At 38.6% G+C, this 15,783-nt stretch overlaps 1 protein-coding gene across 1 annotated transcript; it reads left to right on the plus strand.

Moving 5' to 3' along the window:
- The first annotated feature begins 7,796 nt into the window (after positions 1-7,796).
- LOC123756651 (uncharacterized) lies at positions 7,797-15,344 on the plus strand. The gene is made up of 2 exons (XM_045739878.2): positions 7,797-8,065; positions 15,206-15,344. The coding sequence occupies exons 1-2, from the start codon at positions 7,860-7,862 to the stop codon at positions 15,342-15,344; spliced, it is 345 nt and encodes a 114-aa protein (XP_045595834.1). The 5' UTR covers positions 7,797-7,859.
- The last annotated feature ends 439 nt before the right edge of the window (positions 15,345-15,783 follow it).

A 15,783-nucleotide genomic window follows, 5' to 3' on the forward strand; every position in this document is an offset into this window, starting at 1 on the left:
TACCAATAATAATTGGGAAGTTTTCCCGCTTGTAAACAGTTTAATAAATGTAACCAAAGCCGTCAAAGATTGAGGAAAGATGTACACGTTCGTAAGTACGTGCGTAACTGCTTCGTGAATCTGGCCCCAGGACGGCCCGAAACGTTGTCGTTTCTCCCTTTTCTGACGTGTCACGGTTTGATAACTGCGGGGTCTCGTGGTGCTGTGAGTGATGTGTGTATACAGGCCTTACCTTATACAGTCCTTACCTGGTTGTTGCCTTGAATGATGCCTGTATCACAGTACAAGGGTTTACCAACGGATGTTAAAACTTCCCTAACCTTACGCGACCCAAACTAACCCAACGGAGCTCAACACAACCTAACGATAACGATACGGTGGAGAAAACTAGTTTTGTCGAATCGTCTTGTGTACGATTTGGCCAGACACCACGTGACCAAGCGTGGAAAGGGCCCCTGCGTTCTTTATTTACATAGATTTTGAGATATATACAAGAGTTACATTCTTGTACAACCACTAGTACGCGTAGCGTTTCGGGCAAGTCCTTAATCCTATGGTCCCTGGAATACGATCCCCTGCCGCGAAGAATCGTTTTTTCATCCAAGTACACATTTTACTGTTGCGTTAAACAGAGGCTACAGTTAAGGATTTGCGCCCAGTAAATCCTCCCCGGCCAGGATACGAACCCATGACATAGCGCTCGCGGAACGCCAGGCGAGTGTCTTACCACTACACCACGGAGACTGTTTGGAGATGGCGGAACTGCATACGCGGAGATGGCGTATGATCTGTTTACATAGACGGCGTATGAAACGCAGCGGCACACAAACGGGTAGCAGCGTCTGCTCTGAACATGAAAATAACGAATAACAATGAACCAGACATAGATGGCGTATGATCTGTTTACATAGACGGCGTATGATGTGTTTACATAGATGGACGTATGAAACGCAACGGCACGCAAACAGGTAGCAGCGCCTGCTCTGAACATGATAGTAACGAATAAGAACGAACCAGATAACGAATAACAACGAACCAGCTAACGAACAACATTGAACCAGATAACAAGGCAATACATGGCCATTACACTATTATCGCCGATACTAGCAAGTATTAGGGATAACGGCTATTTAAATAAATAGCATATGTTCCATTAAATACTCGACTATTGTGATTTTTCATTAAAACTCTGGCAACATTTTCTTTTTAAATAAATGTTTTTAAGTGCAACTGAATTGTGAATATATATAATAATATAAATTCCTAATAAAATTTAGGAACATTTAATTTGTTCATAAATACAAATTGTGTTTTCCATATGGATTATAATACATTCCTGGGATATAATGGAAACAAAATACTTACAAAATGGCATTAATTCCTAGGATATAATGCAACAAAAGGCTTAATAGAATTACATTAATTCCTGGAATATAATGCAACAAAATGCTTAAAAAATGACATTAATTCCTGGGACACAATGCAACAAAATGCTTAAAAATGGCATTAATTCCTGGGACATATTGCAACAAAATGCTTAATAGAATAACATTAATTCCTAGTATATAATGCAAACAAAATGCTTAAAAAATTGAATTAATTCCTGGAATATAATACAAACAAAATACTTAAAAAAAATGGCATTAATTCCTGGGATATAATGCAAACAAAATGCTTAAAAATGGCATTAATTCCTGGGATATAATGCAAACAAAATGCTTAAAAAAATGGCATTAATTCCTGGAATATAATGCAAACAAAATGCTTAAAAATGGCATTAATTCCTGGGATATAATGCAACAAAATGCTTAAAAATGGCATTAATTCCTAGGATATAAAGCAAACAAAATGCTTAAAAAATGGCATTAATTCCTGGGATATAATGCAAACAAAATGCTTAAAAAAAACTGTATTAATTCCTGGGATATAGTGCAACAAAATGCTTAACAAATGACATTAATACTCTTATGGTAGAAGCTTTTCGATACACTCCTAATTAGGACTTGTGATGTATTTAACATACTCAGATTGCACCTGCTCTCCCTCCCCCCCACTGATCCCATAAGCTTTGCCACAGTAAAATAAAAAATGTCAGAAATATCATTATTTAACAATTTTAGAAATGTAAATTCCCCAAGTGACCTAATTCTCACTGTGTGGGGTAACCAACTTTACTCTAACCAACCAACACTTACAATTTAAGTAATTACAACTGTAAATGCTTACAGACAAGTGAACCTATGAGCACAAGATGTGACCAACCTTAAGGGAGGATAAAAGGATATAGCCCTAAGGCTATATCCTTTATCCTATATACTAAGGAAATGTCTCACTTTTGCAGGCGATGAGTCACAATAACGTGGCTGAAGTATGTTGACCAGACCACACACTAGAAGTTGAAGGAACGACGACGTTTCGGTCCGTCCTGGACCATTCTCAAGTCGATTGTGATCGATCACAAGTCGATCACAATCGACTTGAGAATGGTCCAGGACGGACCGAAACGTCGTCGTTCCTTCAACTTCTAGTGTGTGGTCTGGTCTCACTTTTCTCCCTAATGGGAGGAAATGTCTCCCTAATAATAATAATTGGGGATATTATTAGGGTATTAAATGTATCAACACAGACAGAACTCGAAACAATGGGTATAAATTGGATAAGGTTATAGATTTAGGAAAGACCTGGGTAAATACTGGTTCGGTAACAGGGTTGTCGATTTAATGAACCAATTATCGGGTAACATAAAAGACGTAGCATCTCTTTGTTTGCTTCAAGCGTAGGTTAGACATATATGAGTGAGTTTGAGGGGATATAACTAGGAGCTGCCAAGTCTGGGCCAATAGGTCTTGTGCAGTTTAATTGATTTTTATGTTCTTGATTGATTGATGAAGATTAAGCCACCCAAGAGGTGGCACGGGCATGAATAACCCGTAAACTTAATCCACTATTGTTGTTGTTTTAGATTCAGCTACTAGGTACAAAATTTCCATATAGCATGGGCCCGTATTTTTTTTAACCCCCGATTGATGATTTATGAAGATTAAACCACCCAAAAGGTGGCACAGGCATGAATAGCCCGTAAGTGGTGGCCAACACTTACAATTTATACTGGAGTCAATACTGGAGATCTGTGGAGGTGTGACTGCACCCTGCGTGACGGGAGATGTCTCCTCCGTTTTTTTTTAACCCCCTCATTAATCTCACTCTTATATCTCATTAATAACCCCATTCCCACTTTGCCAAACTGTCACAGAAAAGCCATTACTTCACTATCTTCTGGAATCTGAAGCAGCCAACGACCTTAGAAGAGCTTTAAGAGTCCCTGAATCTTGCAGTGGCCACCCTGAAGCCATCAACACAGCCACTCTCCTGGTCATTAAAAGGTGTCCAGCAGCTGGACACCCTCATAAAGACTGTCAAGCAATATCCTCCCCCGCGATAACAGCTTGACGATTAAATGCGACCTCAGAATACTGAAAAGAATTACTGAACAAAAAAAAAAATTGTACCACTTACGGGCTATTCATGACCGTGCCACCTCTTGGGTGGCTTAATCTGTATCAATCAATCAATCAATCATTCCCACTTGTTGCCTTTCCAGGGAATGCAAAATAAGCTTTCCCAATTTCTTCACATAGGTCTCTAATTCCTGGAATCGGACTCATCATCTCCCCCTCTGCGTCCGCTCCGGCAACGTTATCTCAGCAATTGCGGGGCAGAAATAGCCTAAGTTACTCTATCCCTTTGAGATGTATTTTATTGTCTCAATAAACGTTACTTGAACTTGATGTCGGCTACAGTTTTGGGAAAAAAAATCCCTGCATAATCTAAATGGGTGCTAACGAGAGCAAGATGAGAATGAAGAATGTTTTCATGTTGAATTGAAGTGGGTGTTTTCATGTTGCAGACGATGAGTCACAATCATGTAGCCAAAGATATGATGACCAAACCATACTCCAGATGAAGAAACGACCACGTTTCGGTCCGTACTGGACCATTATCGGTCCGTCCTGGAGCATTATCGGTCCGTCCTGGACCATTATTGGTCCGTACTGGATCATTATCGGTCCGTCCTGGAGCATTGTCGGTCCGTCCTGGACCATTATTAGTCCGTACTGGACCATTATCGGTCCGTCCTGAAGCATTATCGGTCCGTACTGGACCATTATCGGTCCGTCCTGTATCATTATCAACTCGATTACCACAATCGACTTGATAATGGTCCAGAGCGGACCGAAGCGTAGTCGTCCCTTCATCTTCTGGTGTGTGGTTTAGTAACCACATGGTGTTTTCTAACTAAAGGTCTGGCAATAAATACCTGTATCCTATTTGACTTATTTTCAAACATTTATGCACTTTTGGGGGGCTTTATATTATATCCCAAATAATAACGACTACCAGATAAGTCGTAAAATAATCACGACTCCCAAAACTATCGTATTCTCGTTCCATTAATCTATATTTATATTATGAAATCCACTAATTGATTCCCGATAGACTATAATGATTCTCATTTTGCCTCAAACAGGGCAAGCTACTCAGAAAATTAGCGCACATTGGGGGGTTAGAAATAGCCTAAGCTACTTTAACCCTTTGAGATGTATTTTCTTGTCTCAATAAACATACTTGACCTTGGTTAGCACACACACACGTAATGAGGCTATGACGATAATCCTTGCGTTTCAAGGAAATGTAATACTAGAAATGAAACTCAGTTCACAATATGATTTCTGAAGAAAAAAACTTATCCAAATTATATTCATTGAGAGGCATCATCGTTGAATTTTGTTTATGGTCGAATGATATTGTTTAATTAAATCTAAATAAATTTCTACACACATAAAATTTTCGATATTTATTTTTTTAGCAAAAAATAAAAAGGCAAAATCATTCTAATATTTCCATAGAATACAACCCGTTAAAACTACAGCACCGTGAACACTATTCTATGCATTCTCCTCAAACATTAAGGAACCAACACGGGAAAATAATATTTTAGATTTAGTGTTAACTAACAGGGAAACGCAAATTAATGACATCGAAATAGGGAGTGAGCTAGGGAGCAGTGATCACAAAGAAATCAGATTTAGCATAGAATGGAATAGACCAGTAGGAGAAAATTCTGTTAAAGTGCCAGATTTTCGAAAAGCTGATTTTAATAGCCTAAGAAATTTTTTGGGTCAAATTGATTGGAAAGGCTTGGGTATGGGGTGTGGGCCGGTCTTGGAGCGAGACATGAACCCAGCGATAGGTGACTTAAATGGGGATTTCGATGTGGATTCAATATATAACTTATTTAAGAATATTCTAAACAAAGCACAGGAACGTAGTATACCATACAAATTGAATAGATCGTATACTAATGACCCAAAGTGGATAACAAAGAATTTGAAGAACCTTATAGGTAATAAGAGAGCTTGGTACAAAAGGATTAAAAATGGGGAGGTCACTTTAGAACAGGAATTCGTACAACTGGTTAGAAATGTTAAAAAAGAGATAAGGAAAGCAAAAAGAAACTATGAAGTTCGCATAGCAGGGCAAGCAAAGACAAATCCTAAAGGGTTTTTTCAGTTATATCGTACTAAGACTAGGGAAAGGATAGGTCCATTAAAAACTGAGACAGGTCAAATAACAGATAGTGATGAAGAGATGAGTAGTATTTTTAATAAATATTTTGTATCTGTATTTACTAAAGAGGAACTTAACAATATGCCTTCAGCCGAACAAGTCTATGTGGGTGGGGACGAGGACAGGTTGACGAGTTTAGCAGTTACCAGGGAGGATGTTCTTAAACAAATAGTAAAACTCAAACCAAACAAATCCCCAGGGCCGGATGAAGTGTTTGCTAGGGTGCTTAAAGAATGCAAAGAGGAGCTTTGTGACCCACTGTCAACCATATTTAATAAATCAATAGAGTCAGGCAGAGTGCCAGAGTTTTGGAAAGTTGCTAATGTGATACCAGTTTTTAAGAAAGGAGATAGATCACTTGCGTCTAACTATCGACCAATTAGCCTAACGTCTATTGTGGGAAAGTTACTCGAATCTATAATAGCAAATAAAATTCGTCTTCATCTTGAAAAACATAAATTAATAATTGAGTCGCAACATGGTTTTATAAATGGCCGTTCATGTTTAACAAATTTGTTATCTTTTTATTCTAGCATTGTTGAGGCAGTTGATAGTGATAAGGATTGCGATGTTGTATACCTTGACTTTAGCAAAGCTTTTGATACAGTGCCACATGAAAGACTGATTAAAAAAATAGAGTCTCATGGTATTGGGGGTGCTATATTAAGCTGGATTAGGGCATGGCTATACCAAAGGAAACAGAGAGTTAGTATAAATGGAATCAAGTCAGAGTGGGAAAATGTTGTAAGTGGAGTGCCTCAAGGCTCTGTCCTGGGACCTCTGTTGTTTATAATATATATAAATGATTTAGATTCAGGTTTGAGTAGCAACATTTGCAAATTTGCCGATGATACGAAAATCGGTAGGGAAATTAATTCGGAGGAGGACTCACTATCACTTCAAGTTGATCTAGATAGGGTTTTGAAATGGTCAAAGGATTGGCAGATGCAGTTTAATGCTGATAAATGTAAAGTTCTGAGGTTAGGTAATGATGATAGAGTTACAAGATACGAGCTAGATGGTGTTGTGATTGCGAAGTCGGATTGCGAAAGGGATCTGGGAGTTATGATTAGTAAGAATTTAAAACAAAAGGATCAATGCATAAATGTTCGTAATAAGGCAAATCGGTCACTTGGATTTATTAATCGCAGCGTTAGTAACAAGACACCTGGTGTGGTTCTCAAGCTATACCTTGCTCTAGTTAGGCCCCATTTAGATTATGCAGTTCAGTTTTGGTCGCCATATTATAGAATGGATATAAATTCACTTGAACGTGTCCAGCGTAGGATGACTAAGTTAATTCCCCAAATTAGAAATCTTTCATATGAAGAAAGATTAACAAAGCTTAAGTTGCATTCACTGGAAAGGCGAAGAGTTAGGGGTGACATGATAGAGGTTTACAAGTGGATGAATGGACATAACCGGGGGGATATTAATAGGGTATTAAAAGTATCAACACAGGACAGAACACGAAACAATGGATATAAATTGGATAAGTTTAGATTTAGGAAAGACTTGGGTAAATACTGGTTCAGTAACAGGGTTGTTGATTTGTGGAACCAATTGCCGCGTAACATTGTGGAGGTGGGGTCCCTCGATTGTTTCAAGCACGGGTTGGACAAGTATATGAGTGGGATTGGGTGGTTATAGAATAGGAGCTGCCTCGTATGGGCCAATAGGCCTTCTGCAGTTACCTTTGTTCTTATGTTCTTATGTTATGTTCAAACTGAAACCAACCACTGAATAAAATTGTAAATTACTCTTCTTTAATAAATAACTAGTTTTATTAAAAGAGGATATCGGAATAAAGTATGAAGAAACGATAGAAGGAAGTGAAGACAAGTAGAACCAGTGTCATTTACCGAGGGAGGTTGAGACGTTATCTTACTGACACGATGGTACCAGATTAGGATATCGCGTTATCCCATGAATTCCTAAGGGAGTAGCCACGCTATAATTAACATGTATTATAGCAGCCAAACTGTATCATATCTCACTGTTAAATTTGTTCCAATATATCGGCAATGGTATATTTAGATATCTTAAAATACATGAGGTATTTAGGATATATTTGGTTCGTTATGTTTGGGAATTAGGCTGCGAGAGGTTCAGACCAGCATGAGAAGCGGCCTGTAGTATCCTCTCTGACCCCGGGCTGACGCCACCACTCGCTCCTGGCTCCGATATCGTATTGACCACTGTTCATATATACGGACATACATCCTGAGAAAATGTACCATAACACTGTACAAACAACGCAAGTATCCAGCTTTGCTACAACAGCCAACAGCAGCAGCAGCAACGCCACGAGCGACGCCTCCCCAGACAATATTTGGTCCCAGAGTGATATCTGGCCCCTGTGGGCCTCCCTCCTTCCAGGTGCTATCATCTTCAGCCTCCTGGCAGCTGTCGTCATCTTCATGACTAAAATCTCAAGGTGAGCAGTTTGAATTTGTCTTCAGAATGTGTATATTTACAGTTTAATTTACAATCGTCAATTAATTCTAGAATTAATTGACGATTGCTTTCTTACCCAACACATTAAGGAACCAACGCGGGAAAATAATATTTTAGATTTAGTGTTAACTAACAGGGAAACACAAATTAAGGACATCGAAATAGGGAGTGAGCTAAGGAACAGTGATCATAAAGAAATCAGATTTAGCATTGAATGTAATAGATCTGTAGGAGAAAATTCTGTTAAAGTGCCTGATTTTCGAAAAGCTGATTTCAATAGCCTAAGAATTTTTTGGGTCAAATAGATTGGAAAGTCTTGGGTATTAGGGCATGGCTATACCAAAGGAAACAGAGAGTTAGTATAAATGGAATCAAGTCAGAGTGGGAAAATGTTGTAAGTGGAGTGCCTCAAGGCTCTGTCCTGGGACCTCTGTTGTTTATAATATATATAAATGATTTAGATTCAGGTTTGAGTAGCAACATTTGCAAATTTGCCGATGATACGAAAATCGGTAGGGAAATTAATTCGGAGGAGGACTCACTATCACTTCAAGTTGATCTAGATAGGGTTTTGAAATGGTCAAAGGATTGGCAGATGCAGTTTAATGCTGATAAATGTAAAGTTCTGAGGTTAGGTAATGATGATAGAGTTACAAGATACGAGCTAGATGGTGTTGTGATTGCGAAGTCGGATTGCGAAAGGGATCTGGGAGTTATGATTAGTAAGAATTTAAAACAAAAGGATCAATGCATAAATGTTCGTAATAAGGCAAATCGGACACTTGGATTTATTAATCGCAGCGTTAGTAACAAGACACCTGGTGTGGTTCTCAAGCTATATCTTGCTCTAGTTAGGCCCCATTTAGATTATGCAGTTCAGTTTTGGTCGCCATATTATAGAATGGATATGAATTCACTTGAACGTGTCCAGCGTAGGATGACTAAGTTAATTCCCCAAATTAGAAATCTTTCATATGAAGAAAGATTAACAAAGCTTAAGTTGCATTCACTGGAAAGGCGAAGAGTTAGGGGCGACATGATAGAGGTTTACAAGTGGGTGAATGGACATAACAAGGGGGATATTAATAGGGTATTAAAAGTATCAACACAGGACAGAACACGAAACAATGGGTATAAATTGGATAAGTTTAGATTTAGGAAAGACTTGGGTAAATACTGGTTCAGTAACAGGGTTGTAGATTTGTGGAACCAATTGCCGCGTAACGTGGTGGAGGTGGGGTCCCTCGATTGTTTCAAGCGCGGGTTGGACAAGTATATGAGTGGGATTGGGTGGTTATAGAATAGGAGCTGCCTCGTATGGGCCAATAGGCCTTCTGCAGTTACCTTTGTTCTTATGTTCTTATGTTCTTATGTGTGGGCCGGTCTTGGAGCTAGACGTAAATCCAGCGTAAAAGGGGTTTTCGATGTGGATTCAAAATATAACCTATTTAAATATATTCTAAGCAAAGCCCAGGAACGTAGTATACCATATAAATTGAATAAGAAGAACATAAGAACAAAGGTAACTGCAGAATGCCTATTGGCCCATACGAGGCAGCTCCTATTCTATAACCACCCAATCCCACTCATATACTTGTCCAACCCGTGCTTGAAACAATCGAGGGACCCCACCTCCACAATGTTACGCGGCAATTGGTTCCACAAATCAACAACCCTGTTACTGAACCAGTATTTACCCAAGTCTTTCCTAAATCTAAACTTATCCAATTTATATCCATTGTTTCGTGTTCTGTCCTGTGTTGATACTTTTAATACCCTATTGATATCCCCCCGGTTATGTCCATTCATCCACTTGTAAACCTCTATCATGTCACCCCTAACTCTTCGCCTTTCCAGTGAATGCAACTTAAGCTTTGTTAATCTTTCTTCATATGAAAGATTTCTAATTTGGGGAATTAACTTAGTCATCCTACGCTGGACACGTTCAAGTGAATTTATATCCATTCTATAATATGGTGACCAAAACTGAACTGCATAATCTAAATGGGGCCTAACTAGAGCAAGATATAGCTTGAGAACCACACCAGGTGTCTTGTTACTAACGCTGCGATTAATAAATCCAAGTGTCCGATTTGCCTTATTACGAACATTTATGCATTGATCCTTTTGTTTTAAATTCTTACTAATCATAACTCCCAGATCCCTTTCGCAATCCGACTTCGCAATCACAACACCATCTAGCTCGTATCTTGTAACTCTATCATCATTACCTAACCTCAGAACTTTACATTTATCAGCATTAAACTGCATCTGCCAATCCTTTGACCATTTCAAAACCCTATCTAGATCAACTTGAAGTGATAGGGAGTCCTCCTCCGAATTAATTTCCCTACCGATTTTCGTATCATCGGCAAATTTGCAAATGTTGCTACTCAAACCTGAATCTAAATCATTTATATATATTATAAACAACAGAGGTCCCAGGACAGAGCCTTGAGGCACTCCACTTACAACATTTTCCCACTCTGACTTGATTCCATTTATACTAACTCTCTGTTTCCTTTGGTATAGCCATGCCCTAATCCAGCTTAATATAGCACCCCCAATACCATGAGACTCTATTTTTTTAATCAGTCTTTCATGTGGCACTGTATCAAAAGCTTTGCTAAAGTCAAGGTATACAACATCGCAATCCTTACCACTATCAACTGCCTCAACAATGCTAGAATAAAAAGATAACAAATTTGTTAAACATGAACGGCCATTTATAAAACCATGTTGCGACTCAATTATTAATTTATGTTTTTCAAGATGAAGACGAATTTTATTTGCTATTATAGATTCGAGTAACTTTCCCACAATAGACGTTAGGCTAATTGGTCGATAGTTAGACGCAAGTGATCTATCTCCTTTCTTAAAAACTGGTATCACATTAGCAACTTTCCAAAACTCTGGCACTCTGCCTGACTCTATTGATTTATTAAATATGGTTGACAGTGGGTCACAAAGCTCCTCTTTGCATTCTTTAAGCACCCTAGCAAACACTTCATCCGGCCCTGGGGATTTGTTTGGTTTGAGTTTTACTATTTGTTTAAGAACATCCTCCCTGGTAACTGCTAAACTCGTCAACCTGTCCTCGTCCCCACCCACATAGACTTGTTCGGCTGAAGGCATATTGTTAAGTTCCTCTTTAGTAAATACAGATACAAAATATTTATTAAAAATACTACTCATCTCTTCATCACTATCTGTTATTTGACCTGTCTCAGTTTTTAATGGACCTATCCTTTCCCTAGTCTTAGTACGATATAACTGAAAAAACCCTTTAGGATTTGTCTTTGCTTGCCCTGCTATGCGAACTTCATAGTTTCTTTTTGCTTTCCTTATCTCTTTTTTAACATTTCTAACCAGTTGTACGAATTCCTGTTCTAAAGTGACCTCCCCATTTTTAATCCTTTTGTACCAAGCTCTCTTTTTACCTATAAGGTTCTTCAAATTCTTTGTTATCCACTTTGGGTCATTAGTATACGATCTATTCAATTTGTATGGTATACTACGTTCCTGTGCTTTGTTTAGAATATTCTTAAATAAGTTATATATTGAATCCACATCGAAATCCCCATTTAAGTCACCTATCGCTGGGTTCATGTCTCGCTCCAAGACCGGCCCACACCCCATACCCAAGCCTTTCCAATCAATTTGACCCAAAAAATTTCTTAGGCTATTAAAATCAGCTTTTCGAAAATCTGGCACTTTAACAGAATTTTCTCCTACTGGTCTATTCCATTCTATGCTAAATCTGATTTCTTTGTGATCACTGCTCCCTAGCTCACTCCCTATTTCGATGTCATTAATTTGCGTTTCCCTGTTAGTTAACACTAAATCTAAAATATTATTTTCCCGTGTTGGTTCCTTAATGTGTTGCGTAAGAAAGCAATCGTCAATTAATTCTAGAAAATCTTCTGCTTCACTATTCCCTGTTTTGTTCAACCAGTTTATTCCGCTAAAATTAAAGTCACCCATGACATAAATACTGTTAGATCTAGATGCTCTAGATATTTCATCCCATAGATGCTTTGCTTCCATTCTGTCTAAATTTGGTGGCCTATATATTACTCCTATTATAATATTATTAGCTTTTTCGTTTAATTCAATCCAAATAGTTTCTGTGTGGCTCTGTTTTGATTCCCTCTTTGAGACTACATTTCAAATTGTCCCTAACATATATGGCTACTCCACCTCCTCGTCTAATATATCTATCTGTGTGAAATAGTTTAAATCCATATATTTGATATTCAGCTAATAGTTCTCTATTTTCTACATTCATCCACGTTTCGGTAAGTGCAATAATATCTATTTTTTCTGTGCAGACAAGAGCATTTAATTCGTTAATTTTATTTCTTAGACTTCTACTGTTAGTGTAATATACCCTAAGTGAATTGTTATTTTGCGGACCTTCTCTTTCCCTGATCGTTTTGCCAATTCCTTTCTCCCACAAACACATACTTTTATTACCTCCTTCCTCCAAATCAATTCCCATACCTCTATCTACTAACAGTTTAAACCCAAACAAACACCTCTAACCACTTCTTCTAGCGAGTTCGCAACAGCAACAACCCCAGCTCTCGATAGATGCACCCCATCACGAGCATACATTTCATTTCTTCCATAGAAGTGTTCCCAGTTGTCTATGAAAGATATTGCATTTGATTTGCAATATCTTTCCAGCCGGCAATTGACACCAAGTGCCCTCGATATCCATTCATTTCCCACTCCCTTTCTTGGAAGAATGCCACATATGATCGGGATTCCTCCCTTGCTCCTAACTAACTCTATGGCTGTTTTATACCTCTGAATCAGTTCCTCACTCCTGACTCGACCAACATCATTTCCTCCCACGCTAATGCAAATAATGGGATTGTTCCCATTACCAGCCATAATATCATTCATGTTGTTTATAATATCACCAATGCCAGCTCCGGGATAGCAAACCCTTAACCTGTTCCCCCTATCTCTAGCACAAAACGTTCTATCCAAATACCTTATCTGGGAATCTCCCACAACTAATGTTTGCTTAGGTACTTCCTTTACTTTCTGAGGGGCCTGCGCTTCCTTTCTCTTCGTTGCTTTCCCTTTTGCGCGATCCACAGTCTCTCCACAGCACTCGTCCTCCAAAACGTCAAATGAATTTGAAGTTGCTATGGCGTTTGAAGGCGGCTTTATCAAAGTCTTCTTAAGGCCCCTGTCTTTCGCAACTCTCCAAGACGAGGTCCCTTTACTGCTGGTCTCCTCCTTCGTTACTTCTCGTTGTTTTTTAAGCTGACGCACCTCCTCCCGCAGAGAGTCCAACTCTGTCCTCAGGGCTTCCACTAGAGTCACCAGGTCCTTCACTACAACTTCCATATTGCTATGCTCGAATACTAATGGCTCGAATACTAATGATCCAAATAGCTCGAATACTAATGATCCAAAGTGGATAACAAAGGATCTGAAGAACCTTATAGGTAAAAGAGAGCGTGGTACAAAAGGATTAAGAATGGGGAAGTCAGTTTAGAACAGGAATTCGTACAACTGGTTAGAAATGTTAAAAAAGAGATAAGGAAAGCAAAAAGAAACTATAAAGTTCGCATAGCAGAGCAAGCGAAGACAAATCCTAAAGGGTTTTTCCAGTTATACCGGACAAAGATTAAGGAAAGGATAGGTCCATTAAAAATTGAGACAGGTGAAATAACAGATAGTGATGAAGAGATGAGTAGTATTTTTAATAAATATTTTATATCTGTATTTACTAAAGAGGAACTTAACAATATGCCTTCAGCTGAACAAGTCTATGTGGGTGGGGACGAGGACAGGTTGACTAGTTTAGCAGTTACCAGGGAAGATGTAATTAAACAAATAGTAAAACTCAAACCAAACAAATCCCCAGGGCCGGATGAAGTGTATGCCAGGGTGCTTAAAGAATGCAAAGAGGAGCTTTGCGACCCACTGTCTATCATATTTAATAAATCAATAGAGTCAGGCAGAGTGCCAGAGTTATGGAAAGTTGCTAATGTGATACCAGTTTTTAAGAAAGGAGATAGATCACTTGCGTCAAACTATCGACCAATTAGCCTAACGTCTATTGTGGGAAAGTTACTCGAATCTATAATTGCAAATAAAATTCGTCTTCATCTTGAAAAACATTCTGCAGTTACCTTGTTCTTATAAGAACATAAGAACAAAGGCAACTGCAGAAGGCCTGTTGGCCCATACGAGGCAGCTCCTATTTATAACCACCCAATCCCACTCATATACATGTCCAACCCATGCTTGAAACAATCGAGGGACCCCTACCTCCACAATGTTGCGCGGCAATTGGTTCCACAAATCAACAACCCTGTTACTGAACCAGTATTTACCCAAGTCTTTCCTAAATCTAAACTTATCCAATTTATACCCATTGTGTCGTGTTCTGTCTTGTGTTGATACTTTTAATACCCTATTAATATCCCCTTTGTTATGTCCATTCACCCACTTGTAAACCTCTATCATGTCACCCCCAACTCTTCGCCTTTCCAGTGAATGCAACTTAAGCTTTGTTAATCTTTCTTCATATGAAAGATTTCTAATTTGGGGAATTAACTTAGTCATCCTACGCTGGACACGTTCAAGTGAATTTATATCCATTCTATAATATGGCGACTAAAACTGAACTGCATAATCTAAATGGGGCCTAACTAGAGCATAATATTAATAGGGTATTATTAATTAGGGTAATATTAATAGAGCATATTAATAGGGTATTAAAAGTAACAACAATACAGAACACAAAACAATGGGTATAAATTGGATAAGTTTAGATTTAGGAAAGACTTGGGTAAATACTGGTTCAGTAACAGGGTTGTTGATTTGTGGAACCAATTGCCGCGTAACGTGGTGGAGGTGGGGTCCCTTGATTGTTTCAAGCGCGGGTTGGACATGTATATGAGTGGAATTGGGTGGTTATAAATAGGAGCTGCCTCGTATGGGCCAATAGGCCTTCTGCAGTTACTTTTGTTCTTATGTTCTTATGTTAGTTGACATAATTCGTGACAGTTTCGTTTCTCGCATAAGCTCTTTAATCACTTGAAACGTTTCTAGTTTGTGCCAAGAAGCTATCAGTTCGAATACTGGTTTACAGGAGAGGATCCCGAGCAGCGACGCCTACCACACCACTCCTGGGGGCGGCGCAGGAGGAGGACGACGACGACGATTGGGTTAACCTGACGGGAAGCGAGGTGGTGAACTTTTTAGCAGAGCGTTTATGTAGAGGCGGCTAGGGAGATCCCCAGTCTTAAATTCATATTTCAGTGTTTATCACAATGTACATGTCTAAGCTGTTAAATGTAGAGTTCTTTAATAAAGTAATTTTAAAATATATATATATATATATATGTTCATTTTTTCATTCCCCCACATGTATTTGCCTAAATGTTGATTCACTACGTTTAGGATTCATTAGGCATGTTCACTCACGAAGATTGTATGGTATCTTAATCTATATCAAATAAACACTTTTTGAGTTTGAAGACACTACGAGGTTCTTAATTTTTACAGCCTCCTAGCTCTATGAGCTCAAAAACTTTAATAAATGCAAACTTAAGTAAAACTTTAATAAATAACCTTGCTAAGATGGAGGAGAGAGAGGCAAGAATTTTGTAAGTAGACAAAGCAAGAACACGAGAATTAAGGAAACTACAGAAGGCCTATTGGCCCATA

This window comes from Procambarus clarkii, chromosome 26 (assembly GCF_040958095.1).
Source record: "Procambarus clarkii isolate CNS0578487 chromosome 26, FALCON_Pclarkii_2.0, whole genome shotgun sequence".
In the NCBI taxonomy this organism is placed as follows: Eukaryota; Metazoa; Arthropoda; class Malacostraca; order Decapoda; family Cambaridae; genus Procambarus; species Procambarus clarkii.

Bases quoted from the DNA above. Each gene is read 5' to 3' on its own strand.
- LOC123756651 (XM_045739878.2), top strand. From the start codon at position 7,860: ATGTACCATAACACTGTACAAACAACGCAAGTATCCAGCTTTGCTACA. The intron at 8,066-15,205 runs GTGAGCAGTTTG...ACTGGTTTACAG, and splicing joins TTCATGACTAAAATCTCAAG to GAGAGGATCCCGAGCAGCGA.